The 26,427-nt window shown below is 42.8% G+C and overlaps 1 protein-coding gene across 4 annotated transcripts; it reads right to left on the bottom strand.

The window, feature by feature from the left end:
* Positions 1 to 360: 360 nt before the first annotated feature.
* Positions 361 to 26,427, bottom strand: ZADH2 (zinc binding alcohol dehydrogenase domain containing 2). 4 transcript variants are annotated; one of them, XR_006019655.1, is made up of 5 exons: positions 25,462 to 25,550; positions 7,067 to 7,171; positions 5,468 to 5,601; positions 3,173 to 3,407; positions 361 to 753 (listed from the first exon to the last, which is right to left on the bottom strand). XR_006019655.1 is itself a non-coding variant. In XM_042048891.1 (2 exons), exons 1-2 carry the CDS (start codon positions 25,764 to 25,766, stop codon positions 18,481 to 18,483), a joined length of 1,230 nt encoding a protein of 409 aa, XP_041904825.1. In that variant the 5' UTR covers positions 25,767 to 26,427; the 3' UTR covers positions 17,592 to 18,480. The 4 variants fall into 4 exon arrangements, 1 of the variants encoding a protein (XP_041904825.1); XR_006019654.1 differs by having other exon boundaries at positions 361 to 3,407; XR_006019653.1 differs by lacking the exons at positions 361 to 753; positions 3,173 to 3,407 and having other exon boundaries at positions 3,578 to 5,601.

Genomic DNA, 26,427 nt, shown 5'->3' with positions numbered 1-26,427 from the left:
CATCTAGGTCAGCATGATCCCAAACTGGCTTGCTTTTGTTCTCGGCTAACAAGAAATACAATGCTATTAGTTTAGGCTGGGATTCCACAAAGCTCTTAAACTCCACGTGCTTCACTCCAAGAATGCAAGCAATTCCACTCTTCTCCTTCAGCAGGGCACTTGGGTGCCTGCTTAAAGTTAGGCACGTCTGAGACATGCTTGGGCTGAATCAAGCCCTCGCTGAGGACTAGTTGTGCCACTTAACATTTTGTTTAGCTGGCCCCTTTTTCCAGCATGTGTCATGTGCCAGCTCACTACCCCATCTCAGATGGCACACATGAAATAATGTATTTGAAAGCAAGGCTCAGGAAGTGGGAGAGATTGAGAAATCTGCGCAATTATTTCCATGACTGATATAAGAGAACAGTACCACAACAAATGCTCATTAGATTTTGTTAATTCTCTGAAAGTAACACAGGAATTCAAACAGGGGATTTGTTTTTTGTCTCATCGCTCTCCATTTGGAGCCATAAATATTACTTTACAGTTCGTTTTTATCCCCACAGTTCTCCATGATCACAGATAGCCCTCTGCCTCCCGTTGAAGAATAGCACTGCACGAACAGAGAGGGCTGGGCTAGAGGCGCCACGTGGTGCACTGGCCATCCGTCTGGGGAAAACAAGGTGCTGGCTCCGATTACTCTCTCCTGCCTTCCATATCCATTTGGTCAGTGGTGGCCAAAGGGAAATCCTTTTCTCAGAAAGGTTTGCCTCTCTGAAATTAGGAAAAAAATGAAATTAGGTACAGGGAATTTTCTGGGATGATTTGGTGCATTTTCATACTTGTACTTCAAACTGGTCATGCAGCATGTGGGAAAGAGCAGGGAAGTAAAAAGTTTGCAAAGGTTCTGGGTATTTCTTCAGGATAGAAAACTGAAAGTCTTTTATAAAGTACTTTCATAAATATACAGTGCTATGGCCTGTGGTTAAAAAAATAATCCATAGACATTACCAGGCTGAACTGGGCTGGGGTGAGGCAGGAGTTTTGTGGGGAGGGTGACAAAGAGCTTCTACTGAGGAGCTAGCAGGCAGGACTTCCCCCCAGTGTTCTGCTTGGCCCACACCATCTCCCTGGAGTAAACACCCCACTGAAGACACCTTGCAATTCTCTCAGCAAGGTGCAAAGACAAGGTCCCGATTGGCAGTGATTGTTAAGGAAGGGAAGGGAGGGTGTCAAGAAGATGAAGCCAGGCTCTTCTCAGTGGTGCCGAGTAACAGGACAAAAGGCAATGGGCAGAATCACAAAACCACAGTGTTGTTACGGTTGAAAGGGACCTCTGGAGATCATCTAGACCAACCTCTCTGCCAAGACAGGATCACCTGGAGCAGCTTACATAGAAATGTGCACAGGTGGGTCTGGAATGTCTCCAGCGAGGGAGACTCCATGACCTCCCCAGACAGTCTGTTCCAGTGCTCTGCAACCCTCAATGTAAAGAAATTCTTCCTCATGTTGGGTGAAACTTCTCGTGATTTAGTTCATGGCCATTGCTCCTTGTCCCGTCGCTGGGCACCACTGAAAAGAGTCTGGCACCATGCTCTTGGCACCTGCCTTGGAGACATTTACATGCATTAATGAGATCCCCTCCCAGTCTTCTCTTCAACTGACTAAAGAGCCCCGGCTCCCACAGTCTCTCCTCATGAAAGAGATGCTCCAGATCCCAAATCACCTTTGTGGCCTCCACTGGACCCTCTCCAGTATCTTCTTGTCTTGAGGATCCCAGAACTGGGCACAGCACTCCAGATGTGGCCTCACCAGGACTGAGTAGAGGGTGAGGATGACCTCCCTTGACCTGCGGGCCGCACTCTTTGCAATGCATTCCAGGATCCCACACAAGGAATCCCTGGCCACAAGGACACATTTCCAGCTCATGTCAACTTGTCACCTACCAGGACTCACAGGTCCTTCTTTACGTGCAGGTGACCATGTACTGGAACAGGTTGCCCAGAGAGGGTGTGGAGTGTCCCTCACTGGAGATGTTCAAGAACCATCTGGACTTGATCCGGTGCAATGCAGTCTAGGAGACCCTCCTTGATCAGGGAGGTTGGATCAGAGCAGGAGGTTGGACCTGCTGTGGTCCCTTCCAACCTTACCCATTCTGTGATTCTGTGAATTTTCACAGGATATGGGTGATAATTCTGGTTAAATTCCAGTCCTGGTAATTGCACACTACCTGAAGGAATTCCTGCTGCTGATTCACCTGTGAAAGCCACAGTGGTCCCAGGCAGAGCCACCGAGGATTGTCACAACAGGCTGCGTAACTGGCTTTGGGGTGGGGCTGTTTCAGGGATTCTTGCTGATGTGTTTTGTGTGGGATTTAAACATTTACTAGGCCAGGGAGACTGAGCATAACTGTTTAGCTCAGTTGTTAGCATGGTCACAGGAGAGAGAAGAAACTTGAGCTCCATTTCCTGATTCATTTGAGTCTCTGGAGCACATCTAGGACCCAGAGCCTTTGCTGAATAGTGAATAATACTTTCTGCGTCAAATGTAGGTACTAAAAGTGCTTAGATCATGATCTGTTTGCTCCTATAGGTGTCCAGATGTAAAGCTTTAGGTAGTTTGAGGCAGTAGTAACAGGGTGGGAAATTGTGAATCAAATACTGTGCTAACAGGACTCTCAGGCAGCAGAGCAGCACCTCTACTCTTTGTGCAAGAGATCCTATAAAATAAGGTAATGCACAAGAAAGCACTGCAGCTAGTGAGAAAGAAAGAGGCTTTCAGGTATAGTGATTATGATGGCCAGTCAAGAACAGGGTGTCTGAGATCTCCTGCTACATTTAATTTATGGTAAGCAGAATAGCTTCAAAAAGGGGTATCCCTATTAAAAAAAAAAAAAAAGTCCCTGTATTTTTGTGGTTAGGACGCTTCTAAAAATTGTGCATTTGAATCACCTTGGAAGACACGAATTTAAGTCTGTTCCCTGCTTGCATCTCAGGTAGGTGCTCAGAACACTTCTTTTTCAGGGCTACCAGACTGGGTCCCCCATGGTACAGGGAGGGACACCTTGCACACAAATGTCAGCATGGCTTAAAGGTAGACCAGGCATGTAGCACCATTGCAGTACCTGATGGTAGGGGTGTGTCCTGCACAAAAGGACACATACATGGAGAACTTGTCACCTGGAGAACCTTACCACTGCTCGAAGAGATGCAGACCTGGTGCCTCCTTGATACTTTGCGGGTGAGCAGAGGTTTGGAGATGTCTGAATTGGTGGTTTTTCATTACCTATCCACAGCATGCTTGAGCAGATACTGCAAGGAGTCTTTCAACATGTGAACTCACAGGAAGGCTTTTCTTTGCAGCTCCTTTGGAGCAGATGAAAATGCTTTGCTTTCTAAAATAAACTGTTCTCAGTGTCTTTTGTAAAGCTGGCAAAGGAAGAAGATCAACCTCAGTCCACATTCTCTTCTTCTAACTTTCCCAAACAGACATTAAAATAAAATGTCCTTTACTAAACATTAGGTAGGCTTTTTCCTTTGATGACTCTGCTCCCAAAAGGCAGCTCAAATCCAGGAAACATGAGGAAAGATTCAGCCACTTGAAGGTGCAGATTTCATTGTTATTGTTTGCCAGTGAAAGAACAACAATGCATAAGAAAACATGTATATTAAATAACACTAATTGCATTATAAAGAGCACCAGGCATCCTATAAAAACTTGTTGCCCAAATGTGTCTGTAACAATTTATCAGCAAATTATCTTCATACAAAAGAGTCAAAGCAATTAGCTGGGGGCTGGCTGAGCTCTGCACTCCTTTCACATGCTGTGTAGTAAAACAGACCACCAAAAAACCCCAATTCTGTGTATCTCAAAATGCTAGGTCAGTGATTCAGCTGTTTCACTAGGGTCTTTTCTGTGTTAATTTGCCATATTTTAGAAAGCATGTTACACCTTATACATTTTTTCACCTTCTCTTCTTTCACTGCCCCTGCTATGGTTTGGCTACATGTGCCTAAGAGTAAACCCCCTGAAGAAGATCTTGCATTAGCTAGAACAGAATCAACAAACAGGTTTCACCTGAAAGTGGACAGACTTATTCTCCAGGTTAAGGCTGATTTTTATTTATTTATATTTTTAAGCTTCTTTGACCGACAGGTAAGTAAAAACCTAACTATGATAATGAAATAAAATTGACTTACCCTGCCCGTTTCAGTTTTGGTTTTGTGGTTTTAAGTTAGTGATTTCATTTAATATAACACTTACACCACCATCTGATTTTGAAGATACCAAAAGAAGAGCAAATGGCAGATATATGGTATTTTCCCTTTTAAGAGGTGTTGTAATTTTATACATTAGGATAACACCTGTGGATCAAACCACTCTGAGCTTTGGATAACTGCAGACTGGGAGTATTGTGAAGATGTGACTACAGATTCAATTATACTTCTTTCCAAGAAAATGTATGTAAGTTATAGTGGCTGATTTGTGTTTTTATAGGCTGGAACTGTGTTATTCATGGGATGTGGAGTATAACGTTGATTTTGTGTTTCGACTCTTCAATTCTTCTGGAAATGCAAAGAGAGGAGAAAGCAATTTGGCTCTTGCTCTTCACAGATGGGAAGATATGGTCTTTGATCTTAATGTTAGAACTAGTAATCAAATGTTGATTTCCTGGCTTTTAATGTGTGAATGAGTTGAAAGATGCTCTTGACTAGGCTAACAAGCCATGTGTAGTGGGTGAATGATGCTTCGTGTAGCTCATTCTCGACACATTTATGATATAAAACAAATGTATGAAGGTCTTTTGATCCGTGAGCTAAGGCTGCCTATGTTTACAGAGACAAGGCAGGAATATTTGGAGGTTTTGAAAAGTATCCACCTGCACTGTTGTTTCCCTGCCTTTACTCTGGTTTTGCTTATCTTTCTGTTTGCTAGCTACAGTGCTTTGTGCTAGAGCAGTGTTAATACTCACTTCATGCGAGCTTCACTATTACACCTCCCCTGAGTGGAAATAGCATGGTGAAATCTTGTTAGACCTATGGCGTCTATGTTTGAGCTTGGGAAAGCACAGGGCAGCTCTTATGGCCATGCAGCTGCACAAAACCTGCTTGTTTCCTCTTTATCAATGAACGGCACCAAGTGCTCAAGGAAGTCAGCAGCTGTATTTTGCTTGGAATTATATGTGAAGGAGGATCCTCCTTCTTGTCATTTTATTTATCACTAACAGCCATTTTAATTTCTTCCCAGTGGCAATTATACTGTATCACCACATCTAAATCAGAAATGACACTCTAGTGGTTATATTATGTTGACTGGGCATCACCTAATTTTTAAGTGGCATTCTTGCCCCATCATTGTGATTATATCCCTTTCCAATAAGTAATGTAAGAAAAGATCTACATAATGGGAAAACATACATATTAATATATTCCATGACAAACATGTTAACTTTACATATTAATCATGGTAAACAGAAGTCATGTTTTACATTTTTCCTCTTCAGTACACTGTTCTCTTGACAGCTTGCTTTCCCTCTGGTTCTATTCTTTCCAGTCCTGGTGTACATTCCACTGCCTCTGGTCACCCTGTTAGTTGCAGAAGGAGAAGGCAGGTCACATCAGTCTGGTTAAAGGGAAAAAAAAAAAGAAAAACAATGCTACTGGATAACGCAATATTGCTGCTCTCCTCATTGCATTCAGGTCTGCACAAAGGGACTTGAATATGTGCAATAAACATATGTGTGTGATAATGAGATTGTTGGTGGAAAGTCATCTTGAAAAGACAAGGAGCAATTAAGCTTGCTTACTTATACAAGTTAGAATGACAAGATGCCAGTGCTGGCCCTGCTCATCCATATAATAGGGTTCTCCTTCCCTGCTTAGCTGTTCTGGGAGAAGCATTTCCTGTCAAACCTCTGCCATGACTCCGCCATAAAGCAATCTGCCTTCCTCCCTTTCATACACCATTCATTCTCACACTCACATCACTGTCCTGATTTCAACTGAATGCCTGCTAGCAAGCACCTGTATTAGAATAATTTAAGAATTCAATGCAAAGCCTTCGTATAACTGAGTATTTATTTGTATTGGTGTACTCTCTTGTCCGATTTTAATTGAATATTTAAAGATGTCAGTGGGGAGATGTGCAGGTTGCTCACAAATGCTTAATAATGCGATGTATGGAGTCAACAAATAATGCACCTTTCGTTTGCTATCTAGAAGATTTAGATAGGATATCTTGGATGCTATTGACAAGGAGGGAAGTGTGGAACAATAGGAACATATGATAGTGTTAGATAACAATAGCTATCCTTATGCATCTTGAATTGAATGATGAAGCCATCAATTAGAGAAATAGCCCTCTGAGTATATATCATCGACAAGATGAATACCAGTACATTGCATTTCTGGGTGGAGATCTTAGTGATCTGTAATTCAGAAAGGCAGTGAATAGTATATACAGTCTTTTGAAAATCAGAAATCTTTTGCCCATATTTCTTTGGGTTTGGTGTTTGGTTTTTTTTTAGCTACAAGACTCTTTCAGATACTGAAGGTACTTGTACTTTATATTAATACCTTAAACAGTGTTTTCTCAGCTAGTTTTAAGATGCCATTCTTCTTCACAGTAAGCATATTTAGTGGACACTTTCAGGGCTTAAAGAGTATGAGGAGCAGTTCTTTCTAGAGCTGTCTGGTCTCTTAATTAATTCTTACATACAGGCATGGGGATCCATTCACACCCTATGAACTCTAACAGAGTCCCTCTCCACAGCAAGGAGGAGACCTGGCATACATTCCTTAGATGCCATAGCCTCTATTTTCAACCTAAATTTTCTCGTGTTCTCTCTGGAATGTCTGAAAATTTCTATCCCCTCTGCCTCTCCCAGCTTTGGGTGGGAGGTTTTTTTTGTTTGTTTTGTTTTGTTGTTGGGTTTTGGGTTTTTGTTTTTTTACAATAATCATTAGTATTATTTATAGCGGAGAAGCAAAAGAAAGAAAAGTTAAAGAGACAGAAGTTGAATTATAGTAAGTAAGGAATTCTCAGCTCTTGCAGTTTCCAGTTAATCAGTTCCACTTCTTATACTTACATTTCAAAGTGAGTAAATATTCCATGGTCAGGGCCAAAATTTATTCTTGGATCTTTACATAGGTACCAAAATGTACAGCAGCAGCATTAGACAGTGAAAATAGCTCTGTAGGGGAATAAAGAAAAAATATGAGGAAAGACTGTAATTAATGGAATGCTCAACTAACTATAAAATACAATTTAAGGAATGAAAATAAGCATTCATGACCATTATCTGTATTTTTACTATTTTTGGTTGAGGTTTTTTTTTTTTTTTTTAACGTGGACTCCTTTGTGTGAAAACAGCTTTGTGATCTAAATGTTTAGGTCCTCTTCATGTTTGTTTGCTTGTACACAGAAGGTCATTATATTAAAAAATGGATCCTACCAGGCATGCCAGTGATTGTTTCAGCGAAGAATTTCTAGAGCCTTAGGGGATAAAAAACAGTCACTGACTTTCCCAGAAGCATCTGAAAGGGCTAATGAAGTTTGGTGGATCTCAAAGGTATTGACAATATATGGCCTGATGAGGGTAAGAAAAAGTTCAGGTCTTTCAGGAAAACAGCAGGTAAAAGAAATTTCTGTAGCTTTCCCCCTTCTAAATCTAATCAAATGAAACCACCTACAGGCCAATAAGCTTCTTGAGTGCACTTTGCCCTGGAAAAAGTGTTGTATTATCACCCAAAATATAAATAATGCAATAAAAGAAAATGGTTGATGTCTTCTTAATGAGCTATTGTTAAGGCACCCTTCGCTCTTATCTCTTTTCATAGCCTGATGCAAAGAGCAGCATTCAGTGGTCGAGAGCATATTTTGAATGCTGCTAGGAAAGTACAAATGAGAAAACAGGTTTAATTATACTGCTTACTGCATCAAGAGGTCCATGTGGTTTGACCGGCTGTGTTAGGACACCCTGTAATTTGGAGGAATTCTCTGTGCACTGGCACCATAAATGCACTGCTATCAAAAGGATGGTTAATAATCTAAAGTTGGCTGTTAACATTGCTGGAGCTGGTGTCTATAATTTCTGTGAGTGACCTGAATGACTCTGCAATGAAAGACTGAAATGTCACTCTCCTCCTTTACTTTGTTTGCCTTGAGCAAAGACTGCTCCAGATTGTGTACATCCACCAAGGTCCAAATGATGAAAGGGCAGTGCATAAGCATGGATTCAAGGCTCAGCTAAATCTCCCTGCTCTGGCAGAATAGTAGGGAACATGAGGAAGAGGGCACGGGTGAAAAATAAGATGATCTCCTCTGGAGCAGCTTCCACTGTGGCTATCTTTCCCCATCTTTGAGCAAATAAAAGTGAGCCTGGCTGTAGGGACCTATAGGCTCTCCCTTGCTCTCTTAGCTGCCAGCCACAAGTAAATCAGACCTGATGCCTGTGGCTAAAGGCAAAGCAAATGGTTTCCATTATCCAGGTATTTATTTTGCACCTGCTTCTGTGACATCTGTGTAATAACAGTTACGTATGACAAAAGGTAGTCTGACCTGACTTCGAGTATTTCATTGCTTTTTTGCATTGTGCTGACTGAGCAAGCAAGCAGGGGGCTCATATTCCTCATGGGAGGTAGAACTGTAGAATCGTTTAGTTTGGACAAGACCTTTAAGATCATCAAGGTGCCACAGACCATCCAGCTGAGACACCTGTGGAGTGGCAAGTGCAAAGACCTTTGCTGTCAGGAACCTTAAACCCTTGTTTCTGATGTGCCTCATTGGTACAGTTCAGATGCAGTAAAGGAGTAAAATACTATCAGTAAATTTCAGAAAGTTCAGTATTTGCATTTCATTTGGAAACCTATGACATTTTGGCATATTTTCACTGGAAGGCCAGAGCAAGGCTGATTGAAGATCAGTGTCGGCATTAAAATATACAAGGTATGGAGAGCTGGTGTGCTTCAGAGCAAAGCCAGCCTGCCAGGCACAGAACATGGGCAACCCTGGGACAGAGCATAGGACTGTTAGGGTAAGTGGTTTTTTTAAATACAGCAGTGAACGAAGAGATAAAGTCACCCACAACACTCTGTATCTTCTTGGAGTGACAGATTCTTAGAGCAAATATGCTTGTTTTCAGACCTTCGTTCATATTGCCTGATGTACAACTGCCAGAACTGGGGGTTGTTCAACCTTTTCACTCTACTGTGTGGCAGATAGGAAAGCACTGGAACAGCAACATTCTCTATATTCTCTCTGGTACAGTATGGGTAGTTTTCAAGGACCAAGAAACCTTTCCATCATTTGGATAAGTATGGTTGCCAGCTGTACTCTGGAAAAATTATTATGAGAATGGCCTGAATGACCATTCCCCTCCAGCCATCATGAAGGCACTATCAAAATTTTGTTTACTGAAAATGTTAAAGAGGTACTGCTGCCATTTATATATGACTGCTAAACTTCTGACTCTATTTCTGGAAGCAAAGAAATAATTGCTTTCACCTTCCCACCTTGCATTGTCTGTAATTAGTTGAAAATGTGACATAATGCCAGGAAGATGGAATAAAATAATCTAGAAAGCAAGGACACTGGCATTAGTGCTCACTGCAGTATATTTGTGAAGCACTTCTGTTAGATTTAGGATTGTATCTGATTTACATGGGAGGGGGGAAAGCCTGAACTCATCTGAGCTGAAGCAGACTGGCTTTTCTCCAGTCACCTGAAGACACCACTATCAACATCCCTTTTTTGCTCCTGCTAGATACAACCCTCGTCTCTACAGCATCTTTTATCTACAGCCCACCACTCATCTAGCAGGATTCTAGTTCATACCATGTGACCCAATGCTGAAATGTTTTGCATTGCTACAATTTCAAGTTTGTGGAAAAGGAGGACTATTTGGCTCTTTCCTCTTTGCACCATGATGCGTGTTTTGTGACTGCTGAACATGGCAGCTTTTCACAAACAAGAAAGGAAGAAATGCAAAAGAAGTTGCCTCATCACATCAACAGAATGAAAGACACTGAAAATTAAATCACACAGGCGGAAAAAGATCTTGGTGGATTGTTTTGGGTTTTTTTCCCCCGTGTAGCTAAAAAAGATCTCTCACGTTGAAAAGAAAAATTATCTGTTTCTGTGGTAATATGTAAACTGTATATATGTGCCATAAATCTACTCAAATTTCGTTGCAAGAGCATATAGGCAAACCTCTGTGCTTTTTAGGTTTACATATATTACAAGACAACTTGACCTACCCCCGGCTGAAAAGGGAGAGAAAAGCTTGAAACACTTCCAGCAGCCCCCCTCTCTATTACTATTTTCACCCTTTATTTTTTGTTGGGAGTAGGGAGGGAGGCAGAGAGAAAGAGGGAGAAGGGATGAAAAAAGTAGCTATCAAGTAAGTTAAGATTGTGACTTACAGGAGTGAGGGGAAAAGCTGTTTTTTGAACTAGGATGGACAATAATCTGTCCCTCACAGCCCAATTCATTTACAGAAGAATACCTGGGAACTGGAGGTTTGCCTTTTTAGCAGTTCCTCCAGAGCAAGGTTTGCTTTGCCACCACCCATCATCCAAGAGCTCAGAACTTGCAAAGCTGCTGCCATTGCCACCGTAGCTCTTACAACATCACTGACAGCAAACACTGAACTGAATTTCCCAAGACTTTGGGAGTTATCTGGAGGCCCTGGGAAATTTCACTACAGCTTGAGGTTAGGCAGGTCTGTGTGTTAGAACTGTTTTTTCCAGCAGCATGAACACACACAGAAATAAGAGCCAGGTTCTCCTCAGAGACTGTTTTTACACTGTTTCAAGAGCGTTATTCTTGTTCCTCATTTACATTCCCAGGAGAAGAAACTGACTCAATATCTCTCTTATTTGTAGGCACTTGTGATAGCAGATTGAGGTTTCCCAGCTCAGTAAGAAGTCAAATGATACAGTAACTGACTCTGCATCTCGATTACTCAGGATACAGGAAAAATAATGTATGTTATTCACTTTCATCTGGCTACTCTTGCCACACCCTATGCAGGAAGGAAAGGTACATTATGCTACTTGTATGCAGGGGTTATTTTGAAAGTAACACGACCCAAGGAGAACCCCTCATTAGGGCTTCAATGAGGGATTACACATAGGTGTCAAGGGGCAAATAAGCCAGGCGTTTTCAGCATTATTCTTGTTTAATGTTATGAAATGGCTTTCAAAACTCTGGATGCAAATAAAACTTTCCAATAGGCTGCCAGGAACAGTCATGCCAATAATGCCATGCCAATGTGAATGAAGCCGGAGTGTTTTTCTTTGTAGCAATCAGACATGCCACACAATGCATTTCTGTAGAGTTCTCTTTCTTGGGTGGTTGAAATCACTTGGCTGGCAGCCTCGTGCCTCCCAGCTCACCTGAGGCATGCTGTAATCAGCCAGAACCGCACTGCATGTCATGTCTTACTGCTTCCAGAAAATATACAAATTTCCTTTCCTTCTATTCCCTTTGTGAATGAGTCCCTTAGGGGTACGGTTTTAAGACAGAGCACAAGAAGCCTTTGCACAGATCCTCGTAACGCATAATGAGATTTGTGTGCCTGCCTACTTTCTCTGAAAATGAACCCTAGAACAGCAGAAGTGACTTGGTCTGGCACTCGCTTGGTCCTTTTGACCTCCCTCCTGTGACAGAAGAGAAAGACTTCCCCCTCCTCTTACAGAAAGCCTGGAGGGTAGGTTTTTATTATGTGCTGTCTGGTCTTGCAGCAAACAGAGACATTTCTTGAGGTTTTTAGAGTCATCAACTCCAGTTCTGAAGAAAGATATGTTTGTTGAGCACTTCATGGGATAAACTGGTCTTAAGACTACAGGTGCAACCAGTCTGCATATGAAAGAAGGCTTGAATGCAGAGTTTTTGCTTCAAAATGACATCAGAAAACATTGTTAAGTCCCAGATAGCTAACTGCTTATGACAAATAGAAAAGTTTCACCTGAAGAATAGGTGCCAAGAGCTCATGCTCTTTCTGAGCCTTTTTTTGTTATTACTCCACCCTGCAGTACTTAGTGAAGTGCCTCAGTGAAAATTCCCCTACAAAGACTCATGTAAGCGTCTTGTACACAGCACATTTATTATGTTTTTTTGTAAGACCTACAAAAAAAGTCAGAGAAACAACATGCTATAAGCCACCACCAAAACCTCTGAGCTGTTATGGATTGTGGGAAGGTTTCTTGCAGCCTGCCAGGATCCATGCTGAGTGCCTGGGGAGCTGAAAACTGCTCTTGTCCTGTGATAAGGGCTTTACATGAAGCAGGCTCTGCTGGAGGCACAGCAACTTACAACTTGCGTTGAACCAGCACTGCCAAAATGCCCCTTATAACCAGCATCAATTGAAGTGATGTCAAAAATCCTCCTGTCCTATAACCTAAGTAAAGAATGTGAGTTTAAAGGGGAAATATACATTGGAAAGTATAACTGAGATCAAGGTATTGTGTGCCTAAGCCATGTACACAGAATTCTGTCTCTCACTGAGAATCAGCAGGCTGTACCTCAGAGTTTCTTGGGTTTTGCCTTGGGCCTGGTCTAGATGTACTTTTGCACTAGTAAAACACAGTAAGTGCAGTAAGTGTTTACCCCCTCTGACATTACCATTTCATCTGGTCTAATAAGATCCAGCTTTTATTTATGTGTGTATCTGCGCCTGTGAGAGGCAGGAAGAACACACCAGCTGGGGAGGAAAAAGGAAGAAGAAAAAAGAAAATATTCCCGGGTACCTACTCAAGGAGTTAATGCATTGGGGCATATGTGAAGGAGTTAAAACACTATGCAGGTACAGATCCTGTGGCAATTACAAATGTTATTGAAATAAAAACCAGAAACAGGAAGCCAAAAAACAGGTCCCTAAGGCAGGCATCTGTCTTAAATGATATCATTTGTCAAGTTTCCAGCATTTTGTGGTTGTGAACACAAAAAGAAGTTCTGTGTTACACTAAGGACATTACATACTCATTAGTTGGAATGTTCCTGAAGTACATAATACAGGATTTTCATTTAATAAGAAGCAGCTACTTGCAACTGCATTGCACATAAAATAAATCCTGGGCATGCTAATTGCCATTCAAGGATGTTCTACCTAATTTTTGACAGGTTTTTCTTCCCCTCCCCCCTTAGACTACACTGTAAAAATTGTAAGCAGAATGTATTACTAAAGTTTTAAAATCTTTGGAGAACATTTTCTTATTTCTGAAATCTGAATTTCTTCAATCATGAATTATGAAGGTTTTAATGTAGATATTAAGAAAAAAAGGAATAAAACAAGTTATCTACAGGAATATTGTAGCAAGAAGTGAAGTGGTAAGAAAGTAAAATGCATACACATACATATACGTGCGTGTCTCTTGGTACAATAACTCTCCAAGTCATCCCCCACCGTCTCAAAGAACAAACCTAGCTTTAATTAATTGGTTTAGTTCCTCTATCTGAACACTATTAGTGCATTAGTTTTAACTAATATATAAGCTTCCCCCTCGCTGCCCTGCCAGTGACCTTAAGCTTCACATGGTAGGAAAGCCACTTGCTCTAGAATAGAAAAGTAATTTATCCACCATGATTGTTCAGCCCTGGCCCCTCTGTAAAACAGCAACTGACAATTGTGCTGTGTTATGGATGGTACGTTTGTGGTGTGTACAATAGTGTGCAGAGCATCAAACTCACTTCCCTGAACACTGCAGGCAGGATTTGAAAAGTGATCGCAGAGAGAAGCGACCACTTGCTGAGTGATGTCCCTCCATTTCCAAATCTTTTTTTTTTCCAAGTAGCTCCCCCCATTTTTTTTTCCCAAAAGAAAGATCAGTGTTGTTTTCTCAGCTTAAGTAAGAGCAGTATGTAGTTTTCCACTCATAAAAGTATGTCATAATAATAACAATGAAAAAAGAGGTTAGATTGGTTTTATTTTACCTGGGATTTCCCTGCTTCTTTCCACATTTCAGGATTTAGCATATTCCCTCAAAACATAATAAATTTCTATTCTGTAGCTTAAGGGATCCATCAGTTAAAATGTTAGTCTTTCATCTTTATTACCCTCCCATTAAAATGAAAGAAACCGGGACACACTTCAGTTTAGAAGAAGCAATTTAGTTGGTAATGTCCTTACTACTCAAGTCTTTACAAAGAGAGAAAGTGCATTATTGCTTATATTTCACATATCTATCTGCATAAGAAGCAACTAAAGCTTTCAGACACATACGATATTAAATTTAATAATATTCTTTGATTAGATTATTTTATTACAACATTTTTCCATTACTAGTCATTTCCCGTACACATTTACATTCATAAAACCTGCAGGTTTCTCTTTGTTTGTATGTGTTTATATGTATTCATAAAGCAAGGAAAAGATTTTCTGGTTTGCTACAGCTGTTAGATTCGAAAAGAACAGATTAATAACTAGCCACCACGTAGGACTAGGTTTTCTTGTACACTGCACCAGTAACCCTTTGCTATAATGAGGACACAAAGAGGCTCACATCAGGCTGCTCCTCTTCTTCATAACTCAAAAGCGTCACAGTGGCAATAGCCTCTAGTGCTATTTGTCTTTAGTGCAGTTGTGACACTTCGGCATGATCCATAATTTGGCAGCTATTTACCGTGACATTTCCCTTCAGTGCAGCCATAACATTCAGTGAAGCCATTATTTGGTTCCATTTACCATATAAATTGTATTGTCGTGCATGCATGCTAGCAGCTACATTAGGTACCTGAAAATGAGTAAATCTTGTAAAATAGATACTAACAGCTATTCAGCAGAGAAATTTCTTTACTCCTCAGACAGAAGTAGGAATATATATAATATCTGCAAACTTTTCCTTGAGAGATTGTAATTATCTGTATTTACATGACACAGCAGTTACTCATATCCACTTTCTAAATATACATTTTATGTGTATATACGTTACACACATTTGCACGCATACAGACATACAGCAAACTATTGCTTGGTAGAAACCCAACTTAATTCAAAAAGGTATTAGGAGAATCCAGCATAGCAATTAAGTAGGAAGCATATCTGTAAAATGTGCTGAGGGTTGCAAGCCAGGAGAGAGTGAGTGAGTACGTGTGTGTCCGTGTGCGCGTGCGTATGCACACATGTGACAGACTCAGGAAAAAAGCCAGCTCTTCATCTAGTTCTTTGTTGTTTTTCCATGGAAGCATATGTGTGTAGGGAAGGGAAATTCAGTTATTAGCCTCAGCAAACAATGTCAGATTCCTCTGTAGCAAATTCATTTAGAAAGGTAAAATTAGGATGTAGTGCTAGCAACCACATCTCAATGAGCTGCTATTATTAATAGTATTATTATTTAAATCCCTGCTCTCTACATATAGTATACTTAGTACTTCCAAGGCAAATGTATTATTATTTTTAATCATTTAAGTCCCCACTGTGCACACAGCTCTTAATACACCTTTTTTGCAAGCATATTAAGTGTATTGTTATTAATCCCTTGCTGTGACTCTACAGTATTTCTTTTCCTTGTATGTTCAATGTCCTATCATCATTTAAACCTCTCAGTGTGTGCATGCCATATACATTTTCCTAGCCATCTAATATTTAAACATTATTTAAATCCATCATAGCTTACTTATTCAAAGTCAGCCCTGCTCTCACAACTGTAAGTTTGCAGAATATATTTTTAAATAAAGAGAAGTTGTTTTTTCACACTTGCTGCAAGCCAAAATTTATTATGAAACTCATCAAAATGGCTTTATCTGAGTGTTTAAGAAATACTTTTCACCCTCTCTCCATTGATAACGCTCTCTTTCAGCAATTTAAAGAATAAAAGTCGTATCTTTAAAAACAAAAATTACTTCTTCATTCCATATTCATTCATGGAAGAGTTGTCATGTTGATCCTGAGCTACCCCTTCAGCTTAACACAGACATTTGACAAAAAAAAACCAATCCCAGTGACCATAGCCTGACCTAAACACCAAAAGGGCTACGAAATTTGAACATTGGCTATCCAAGTTATGCATATAACAAATGTAAACCTTTTATTAATTCTGTGATCAGTATGAAAGTGCTAAGCAACAATCTGAAGCCAAAATTAAAATGAACAACATGTCATATCTGAATATATATGTGTGAAACTTCCAAAGGTTCCTCTCTTCTCCTATTTTGATTAGTGAAGAAACCTGGGGCAGTTGCAGTATGCAATGTTATATACAAAGTAACATACTAAAAAGAAAGTAGAATGTATGTCCAGACAGAATCCTGTTACGGGAAGATTGTTTTAATGACAAAAACATATGGAATTCACTGCCTCAAAACCACCAAATCTACTGAACTGACAAGTGATCAACACATCTGAAAATTGGGCCACTTGGACGGGTTTTGGCATTTGACTGCAGGAATTTAATTTGAAAAAATTGTTACTCATGCAACTCTTCTGTATGTATCACAGATGAAACCAATTGTATTTTTTTTTTATTTGCAACAGTACATCCCAAACAACATTGTTTTTTCAAGATGAATTTATTGACCAAGGACTTCACCTTATCCCTGAACAAGAAAAGACATCACGTGCCTAGGAATAAAATGCTGAGAACTTTGCATGCTATGTATAGTACTTGACTGTATCTCTCTAGCATTCAGCTGGAAGGCTGATATACCTTTCTAATTATCCAAAACACAATATTTGTATTATCAGAGATGAAAGAGGAATTACGTTTCTAACAGCGGAAGTTACTTAAAACAAAAACCATGGTGGTTTGATGCTCACCTTGAGTAAAAGAGAAAAATGGTAACAAAGACTCAATCCATTCTGCCTTTCCCCAAAATCCACCAAAGTGAAACTAAACCTAGTAGTCAGTCATGGCTCAAGAAAGGGACAGTTCTCCATTGTACACAACTCTTTATGATTCTAATGACATATGTACTAAAAACATTGAGAATGTACTAAATCAAAATTAAAAATATTTTCCTGCCTGCACTACTGAATAAAATGTATGTTTTCCTATGTTACAATCAAAAATGTTGTGTACAGTCAGTCCTGAATAATGCCCTAAAATTAAGTTTACCCTGGATTTTTTCCTTCAAGTCCTAGACATTATCAGTCTATCATTATGTTTATTATGAGGCGTATGATGTTAGGAAATTTCCATCTCTTCAACAGCATACAAATGAATGTAATTTCAAAAGATGTGGCAAAATTGGCCTTTAAGATCTTAAAAGTTTTCTATGGAAAAAAAGATGTAGAGCAAGCAGTTTCAAGTATTTTATTGTTCTGGAAAATATTATGCTTCTAGCTGGAATTCCCACTGTATGTACCATTAATACTATCCACTAGGTGAGGAAGAATTTTTGAAACTTTACAAAACCCTTTAACTGCACCCACTAGAAAATCTATGGCTGAGCATCAGTGCATGTACCAGGTATTGTGACTATATATTTAAAATGGTCCTGCTGTTTGTAACAGGGCTTCTGCACATGCAGTGTTTGGTAAAAGTAGAAGTAGCGGCCTGATTATGGGAAGTCCCTTCAAGAATGATCAGTCAAATCACTCTGCAAAACAGAATATCTGAAAAAGAGCTAGTCAGCAAGAAACATATAAATATGAATAAATGCCACGAATATTTAAATAGCTTTTAAAACTTTATTTCATCTTCAAAAAATATACAGGGCCTGAACACACATGAACATGGCTCAAAATCCCACTCCAATAATCTTTAAATAAGGACTAAAGGGGAGACTGGACAATAAACAGAAATAGTGGAAAATGAGCAGGCAACAAAATGAGACTATATTGCAACTTGCAGTTAAAGATTTAAAAGAAAATTGCACAGCTGTTTATAATTACAAAATACAGGATTAAAAAAAAAAAAGTCAAGTTGCTTAATATTACTGACATATCAGAATTGGAGGATAAATTTCCCTGTGTAACCAGTCAAGGAATATTACTATGATCCATGATGCAACTGAATTATGATTATCATGTTTGTGACAGAAAATCAAGAGCATTTTTTTTCCCAGAAACTTCAAAAGATTAATAGAGCAGCCCAAAGATACAACTCTTTACTTATTCTTGTTCTAACAATTTTATTTTTAAATCAGGGAATCAAAATTGCTGAAAGATTTTTTTCTGAGCTGAACTACATATGAAGTCTTATCAAATCAGGCTGACAGACTAAATCTGCCTCTGCATCAAGACTTATTCTGTCAGGAACAATGTTCTTGTCTCACGCTAACCTAAGTGACAGTATCAAACACAGGCCCATTATGTCCCTGCTACAGCCACTGATTTAAACACTTTTAAGAAAATAAAAACAAACAAAAACCCAAAACCAAAAAAAAACCCACCCAACAAACAAACAAAACCCTGCCAACAAACCCACCCCTTTTTATTAACACTTTAATGCTGCTTTTTAATATAATATCCATCACTAAGCTTAAAAAAAGAAATTGTTTCTAGTAAATCTGAGGCATAAAGTGCCCATTTTCTCTCTTCTGATTTATATCATTGTTCTGTTTTTACAGCTTACTGTTGACAGAGTGAGGTAATTCAACTACAATTTTTCCAATGTTTTTTCCCATGTACATGTAATCTACAGCACGGAATACAGATTCCAAGCCAGTGAACTTGCCCTCCGGAGACATGTCTCCAAAGTCCACCTCACAAACCAGGTCTCCTCTTTCATACATCTTGAGCAAATGCTGCAGAGCCATTTTGTAGTCAGAAAGGTAATGGTTCAAGAAGAAACCCCGGACACTGGCAGACTTCTTCAATAGTTTTGCTGGCAATAACTCTGCTTTAATGGGTTGGAGGCCAGTAGGGTTTTGGTAGCCAGCGATAAACCCAATGACTATCAGGCGCCCTTTGATAGCCAAGGCATTGAGAGCCAAGTCGAACATCTTTCCCCCAACAGATTCATACACCACATCCACACCTTCGGGGTAGTCCTTCCTAAGCACAGATTCGACATTTTCAGTTTTATAGTTGATCGTACGGTCACAGCCAATGGATTTCAGAAAGCCACCCTTTTCATCACTGGAGCAGGTTCCAATTACATGGCATTTTGCCTTCTTTGCAAGCTGCACAGCGAACTGGCCCGTTCCTCCAGCTGCCGCTGTCACCAGAACCTTCTTGCCTTCAGACAGGTCTCCCAGCTCTTTCAAACTGAGGTATGCAGTTGCGCCACTTACCATTAAAGTGAGAAACTCGGGTTTGACTGAGGGTAGAGGGACTGCTTGTCTGGCAGGCACAACTGTGTATTCAGCAAAGGAACCTGCTTTCACGTAGGCCACAGCTTGACCCACTGTGTAATCTGCACTAGCACTGAGTCCTAATGCTACCACATCACCAACACCTTCAAAGCCTATATCAAAGGGGGGTTTAACTGAGGCGTCATATCGACCAGCTGAGTAGTTTATATCAGATGCATTAATGCCGACAAATCTAGAAGAAAACAAAAATGTATTAACGAGATTTACTCCTTTACCAAGTCTTCATTGTATGAGAAACCTCCAATCCAAATTTGTGGGACAAGTACAAGATTTGCTGCGATTATCTGCATATTTGAATAATGAGTACACTCCAAAGACTGCTTTCATCAGACTTCCGTAGTTTCCATTCTGTTATTCTAGAATTACAGACAAATTTTCTAAACAAAAAGAAACAACAAAAAGCTGTAAAAAGTAAAACCCAAGCCCGAAACAAAACAAAAAAAATCCTTTATGTTTTCCTTAGGTCCACTTGACCAAGCTAAACAAGCTGAAAATAAATCTCTAAAAGATTAAAGCATGAAAATTAATTGACCACTTCATACAAGATGTGAAAACACTGAAGAATAAAACATGCAGAGCGGTAAATATGTGGATTCTGGCAACAAATTTACATTTTTGAATATAATAATACTGTTAATGACTAATGATCATATTAACTATCGATGTCATTTGCAAGGTCATGTTACTGTAGGCAAGTACTTTTTAATTGATGGAGTCACTACAGCAAATTTGCCTTTTGATGTAGCTAATGTCAATGTTAAAATATTTTTCTTTATATAAATTACTTGCAACACATCAAAACAACCTTGCACAGAAGGAGTAAAATTGTAAAACTGAAAATCAAGTCCTACTGACCTCTAACAGGTGAAAATGGATGGTAATTATTTATTTATTATTTTTTAAGAGAAAGATGGAGACATTCTCACAACTTGATTAAGCACTAGGAGATAATATCTAAAACAAAGTTATGATCTAGCTCAAATGCAAAGACTATTTATTTTTTTTAAGTAACAGTATCTTTCCACAGGCAAAAGAAGAGAGACTGGGGGAGGTTCTGCTAACTGGAAAATGTAAAAAAGAAACACATGAAACAGCAAGTGCCAGGACTGTTACTACGCGTGGATGTGACAACCCAAAAGGTGTACTTGACACCATGAAAAAGCTGCAGAAGTAGGCAAACAGTGCACTTTTAATTGTTGCAGTTAGCAACAAGCTCAACTGGTATGTGTGTGTACTTTTAAATTGCTTGCACACAGAGCGAGGAGAACTAAAACCGCTTTGCTCCTTTTGATTTCCTTCATTCTTTACAGCATGGGGAGCTTCAAACTTTCACCAACGTTATGTATAAAAAGACTCGTAAGCATAAACATATCCATGCAAAAAATAGGTAAAAGTGACTGTAGCTCTTGGTATTCCTGCCTTTAACTCGCTGCTCTGCCGCAACAACGAATGCCTACGTCTTGTTCGCAGATACAAAAAATCTTCTATTATCCCGCTTTAAGATGACTCCCGTACAGGAGTGCTAAAAGATGTATAAAAACTGGTAACGGAGTCGCAGCTTCCGAGGTAAACCGTGTCCCTCGGGCGCCAGGCGAGACGTGCCGGCGCTGCACCAGCCTCCTCCCGCTCTTACACCCCAGCTTCTGGGGAGGGGAGCGGAGGGTGAGAGCCCGCTGGGGAGCTGTGCTCGCCCCCTCACCGGCCTCACGGCTTCGCCCAGCCGGGGCTCTCGGTAGCTGCGAGGCCAGCCCGGGGCGCCCGCTCTGGCCCCGACCCCAACCCGCAAGGGAGGTCCGGGCTCCCCGCTGGGCTCAGCCTCCCCGCTCACGCTCCCGGCGCGCGTCCTCCTTGGCAGGACGCGGAGCAGCCGTGCCGCCGGCTGGGGCAGCGCACCCCGAGAAGGGCAGGCAGCGCAGCGACAGGAGAACAAGTCCCTGTCTCTCTAAGACCTTCCCCTTCTCGGCGCTGCACGGCGGCGGCCGGAGCACAAAGGCAGGTAGAACAAACACTCTGAGGACAAAAACTTCGCGTGCGGGGAAGGGGCAAGTCGTGCGGGGGCCAGCCGCCTGCCGAGCAGGGCTCCAGCACACGCACGGCTGCTTTTGTTCTGTACCGGAGAGGGTGCGAACCTTCTCCGCCCGGGCCGCACCGCAACTTGTGCGGGCGGCTGCGGGGGCCGCGGCGCAACTTGGTGCTGCCCGGCCGCTCCGGGCAGGGGATGCGGGATCTCCGCGGGGCTGGAGCGGCCGGGCACGGGATGCCGGCGACAGGGCAAGAGCAGACAAAGCCGTGTGCGCTGCCCCGCTGCGCGGGGGGCTCGTCCCCATCGCCCGCCCGCCCCCCGCAGTCACGCGTGCACACACACACAGACACGCGCGTACACGCAGCCGCTCCCTCCCCGTCTCTGAGGGGCTGCTGGGCCACGGGAAATGATCCTCCCTGGGCTTCTGGGTTCACCATTATTAATCAACACAGCCTGCCGTCTAGCCCTCCCCCGCTATTTTTTTTTAACCTTCTTTTTATTGTGTGCAAACTCAAAACTCCTGGTCGCATTGCATGGGCTTCCCCCCTCCCCCCCCCCCCCCCCGCCGCCCTTTTTTTTTTAACAAGATTGTTTAGTCTCTTAGATTCCTTGCACATTAAAACGATCATACGCACCGTCTGGATTAAAACATACTGTCTAATTTGCCTTGTCATTCCAGCTGACAGAAGTGAGGTGCTAGGATGTGCCTGCAGTTTCACGTATTATTTTGATTTCAAAAGTAGGAAAACGTATGAATTACAAGTTGAAGATCAGCTTACTAACTTCTGAGACTGAGGAGAGAGCACAGAGGTAACAATTACTTGAAGTGCTAGTGGGTTTTAAAAGCCCTTCCAGATCTTTTTTCATTGCCTTCATTTACTTTCTTACTTTAAATCTATTTTTTAATTTCGAAGTTTCTAGTTGAGTTTTGCCCTTTACATTTCAAGATGCAAACCTGAGGGGGGGGGGGGGGGGGGGGGAGTGTATGAAAAACCCTTGAGATTGGCTTTTCTCAAAATAATTATGCACATTGAGTCACTCGTTTTATTTATACTCAACAGTGTTGAAACCCCTCGAACTGTTTATTATAGAAAACAGGAGGACACTGCCGAGAGGAAGAAATGCTGCTTTTTGTACCACAACAAAGAGTGAGACACCGAAAACCAGCATCACAGCCTTAAACACAGACAAAACAAAAGTCATCCAAACCAGTACTACACAAGAAAAACATTATTTAGACCAAACACCCAGTAGGAATAGCCCTCCACTTTTCCCACTGTGATGCCTTTAGTCCCCGGTTCAAAAAAAGAAACTTTTTCAACCCCTCTTACTCCCTTTTCTATAAACTTTGTTCCCATCTTCCAGCCCAAGAGTAAATCCTTACAGGTATTTTGGCAATGAAATGTGTCACTTCATCAAGAAAATCTTGAAAACCCCCCAACAACTTTAAGAAGGACCAAACCTTCACAGCCTTTGGGCCCTTCTCCTGCAATAAAATGGAAAACCCTTGCTTCCACACCCGTCCCTCTTTCCCTCCCGGAAAACAGGACAAACGGACATATGAAACTTAAATGGCTTCATTAAGGATTTATCACCTTTCCCCCCCTTCCTCTCCCACACAGAATCACAGTAAAAAAACCTGCTTAAATTAATTCCTAGCTTTGAAGGATCTTTGAATGAAAGATGGGTTATTTTTTTTCTGTATAAAAAAAAAGTAGAAATAAGAGTTGCTGGCATAGCTCTCTACAGGAGAAGAAAGTTCCCCCTAACTGCATCTTATTTTAAAATATCTATCCACACACAGATTTTAATTTCCTATTCCCATAAATCCCAAACCAGATTTTATTGTGGTGAATGAGGATTGTTTTGTATGAAAAGCTCAAAGCAATTAATACTATTCATGGGCGTGACTGGGACTAAAATGAACAAATCTGCAAAAGCCCTCTTGGAACGCAAGTCTTTTATTGTTTTGTTTTTAAACATGTATGCTTCTACCTATTAGAAAATGTATAGTGGTATTTGAGCTTAGTTGTTTGTTTTTTTAAAAAACTAAATAGAGTCAGGAACTCATCCTTTCGGGATGGGATAGTCCTTCTCCCGAGTGACAAGAGAGGAGGAAACATTCAGAACTTGCTTCCTGCTGCAGCTTGTATATAGCAAATGTTTTTTAGAAACATGATTTTGTGTCTCCTGTGATATTCTTCAGAAAAGAATAGTAAAGAGAGAAGAAATGCCACAAAGAATACAAAATGCATGAACTCTACATCTAGACTTCATCACTCACCTCTTCCTCCCCTTCATCCCCACTCATGCATGTGTACCAGTACAGGAACACGTGTGTAACAGGATGATGTGTTAAAGCCCAGCAACTGCCTGCCTGAAACTGTGGACCAACTCCTGCCTTTATCGTGGTACAAGCCCTTTTACCATGAAGTGTGCATGTCCCACGAGCACCCCAGGGAGCCCACCCAGTACAGGGAGGGAGGAGAGGGAGAAGGGAAGAGTTACATTGGAAGATGTTAGGAAAAAAAAAAAAAGAAATAAATTTTAAAAATTTACAGGAGGGCGGGCGGGGGGTGGGATGATAAAGACTCCAAGTGCATGTGTGGGGGGGAGGGGATTTGAGAAACAAGGATGTTGCTCTGCCTTGCATTACTAGAGTACTTGATACTTGTATCTCAAGTCTTTCAACCTCTTCTGCAGAAAGGAATTTAACTCCAGCCGGATGGCTGTTTTCACGCCATTACTGTTTCAGTCATCAGTGGATGCAGCAACACAGTATTTTAGACTTTTGAGGTTTGGAGGGAATTTTGGTCTCAGAAATCCTAGTGGGAGATGTCAGCATCGAATTAAAGTGCCACTGCAGCTTTCTCGTCAGCTCCTGGAGGAGTCCCTGTTCTTTCTCCTTACCCCTTCTTCAGCCTGTATTTGTGTGTTACATATGGACACATACATGTACGTCACACATACACGCACAGTCACACACTGCCTTAGTAGAACTTGTAGCATTGTTCTCAAGCCAACTTTGTGCGGCTTAACATCTTTAAGCTCCCACGGCGAATATGGCAAGCTATGTGTTACTACGATTTCCTTGCTTGACAAGAAGCTGAGAGCGCTGCTCTCTCCCATGCCAGCCACGCAGTCTGCTCCAAAGTTCGCGGAGTTTCGGATTCCCCTCGTGAGCAGAGAAACCTCTCAGCTTTAAAAGGTTTAGTTTTAGCGCAAGGAACGGCGGCGTCCAGGAAGGAGACACCGAGAACAAACAGGTTTTATGGAGACAGCTGTGGGGGAAAGCACATTTTGTCCTCGGAGTCTTCATTTCATGGTGAGCTGGGTCGGCCCGCTCACCACGCTAGGCGTGGGATTTACGGTGTATTATGCTAAGCAAAATGTCACGTCCTCACTCTTCGCCCGACCCGGCTCCTCTCTAAAAGCCGCCAACAACCGCGGGCCCGCGTCCTGCGAGGGAGGCCGAGGGCTGCCCTGCCCCCTCCGCGCCGCCCGTGCTTGGCGCGCAGACTTGGGGGTGGTGCCAGGGCTGCCCGGGCGGCGGGCCTGGCCCGCGGCCTCCCCGGTGAGTCACGCCTGCACGGGGGCGAGGCCGGAGAGCGCCGTGCGGGGCAGCGGGGCCGCGCCGAGGACACAGCGGCCGGGCCAGGCCCGCCCGCGCACCGCGATGCCGGGGCGCTGTGCAGTAGCGTCCCCGGGGGGCCTTGTGCGGGTGCGCCGGGGACACGCTCACGCCCCGGGCACTACGTGCGTGTAACGAGCCCGGGCAGGGCCCAGGGAGGGGCCCTGCGAGCGCTTCCCGCCGTCTCACTCCCTGCTCGGCACTCACCGAACGTAACACTCGCCTTTCCGCCCCCCAACCCCCCCTTGGCACGGGGGCCCTGGGGTGCTTCTCTTCCTTCGGGTAGGCGCACGCCGAGAGCAGCGCGCAGAGACAGACAAACACAAACACGCCCGCCACAGGAGGAGGAGGAAGTGTCACCCCCACACACGTGGACAGGGCGACAGGGCCGTAGCACCAGCCGTTCAAAACAACACCACCAATAAAATGAAATTAACAGTCGCCAGATGGCGGCTGGTACAACTTTGGAGCCGGTCTCCGAAGTGAGGGAGCATTTTGGAGAGGGCAGGCCATAAGGTGCCAGGAGGCGGCGGAGGCCGCGGGGCCGGGGCGCGGGGGACGGGCGGGAGCTCACCTGTTCCTGACCAGGAGGTCTCCGTCTCCCGGGAGTGGCACGGGCGAGTCCTGCTGCAGGGTGACCGCTTCCCTGAAGTTTTGGCTCAGCTTAGTCACCACCAGCTTCTTCATGGAGCTGGGGATGGACGAGCCCTGGAAATCCAGAAAGTGACGGGAGTAGGACATGTCCAGGATGGGCCGCGACCAGCTGCCACCGAAGTAGGACCAGGCGGGAGCCGCCGCGGCGCAGGTCGGCTGCTGCCACCACCACCACCGCGCTGCCCGGGAGCTCAGCAAAGCGCCGCTTTTCGCGCTAAAACTCATGCCCTGCCTCGGCTCTCCTCTCCCGCCCTGCTCGGGAGAGCTCCGGCTCGGGATTCTCCAGGCAGCTCGCAGGACGCGCCGGCAGGAGAAACTCCCCGCTCGCAGCTATGTGTGTACGTAAACAGAGCCCCCGTGCAGCAGGCTCTCCCTCCCCTCCCCGCCGGCCCCTCCGCCGCACGGAGACGCCGCCGGAGGAGCAGCGGCAAGATGGTCCCCCTGCAGCAGCCGCTCGTCTTCTGCCGCCGTGGGCACTACCGAGGGGCGAGGCCGGCCCGCTCCTGCGGCCGTCCGTCCCGCCAGTGCCTGCCCCTGCCTGCCTGCTCTGCCTGCCTGCGAGGCAGGTGTGCAGCGGGCCGGATTGTCTCCTAAAGGTCGTGGTGGTGGTGGCTTTTAGTTTGCACCCTGCCTCTGACTAAGGGGTTTAAAAACAGGGGAGGGGGAGAGGGGGGGAAGACAGACGGACAGAGAGAAACGCCTCGGATTACCCCCCCCCCTGCCCCCTTCTTTAGTTTACAAAAAGAGGTATCTTCCTCCGAAAAAAGAAAAAAAAAAAAGGAGGAATAAAAAAAAAAAAAGCAGGAAGAAAGCACAGTAAATTATCGGCGGGGAAAGGTTAGAGAAGTGGGGAGAAGTTGCAGCTAATCTCCTAATGTTGTTATTA

The sequence above is a fragment of the Corvus kubaryi genome, unplaced genomic scaffold (assembly GCF_017639235.1).
Source record: "Corvus kubaryi isolate FWS band 111438036 unplaced genomic scaffold, C.kubaryi_AGA036_p1.0 68, whole genome shotgun sequence".
NCBI classification, from domain to species: Eukaryota; Metazoa; Chordata; class Aves; order Passeriformes; family Corvidae; genus Corvus; species Corvus kubaryi.
The sequence above is the reverse complement of the archived record's forward strand: the minus strand, read 5'-3'. Positions and strand labels throughout refer to the sequence as shown.

What these genes read in the sequence shown, in the direction of transcription:
- ZADH2 (XM_042048891.1), bottom strand. Translation starts at nt 25,766, where the DNA reads ATGAGTTTTAGCGCGAAAAGCGGCGCTTTGCTGAGCTCCCGGGCAGCG. An exon ending in GACCTCCTGGTCAGGAACAG is followed by an intron (nt 19,406 to 25,461) that starts GTGAGCTCCCGC and finishes GTTTTCTTCTAG; the next exon opens with ATTTGTCGGCATTAATGCAT.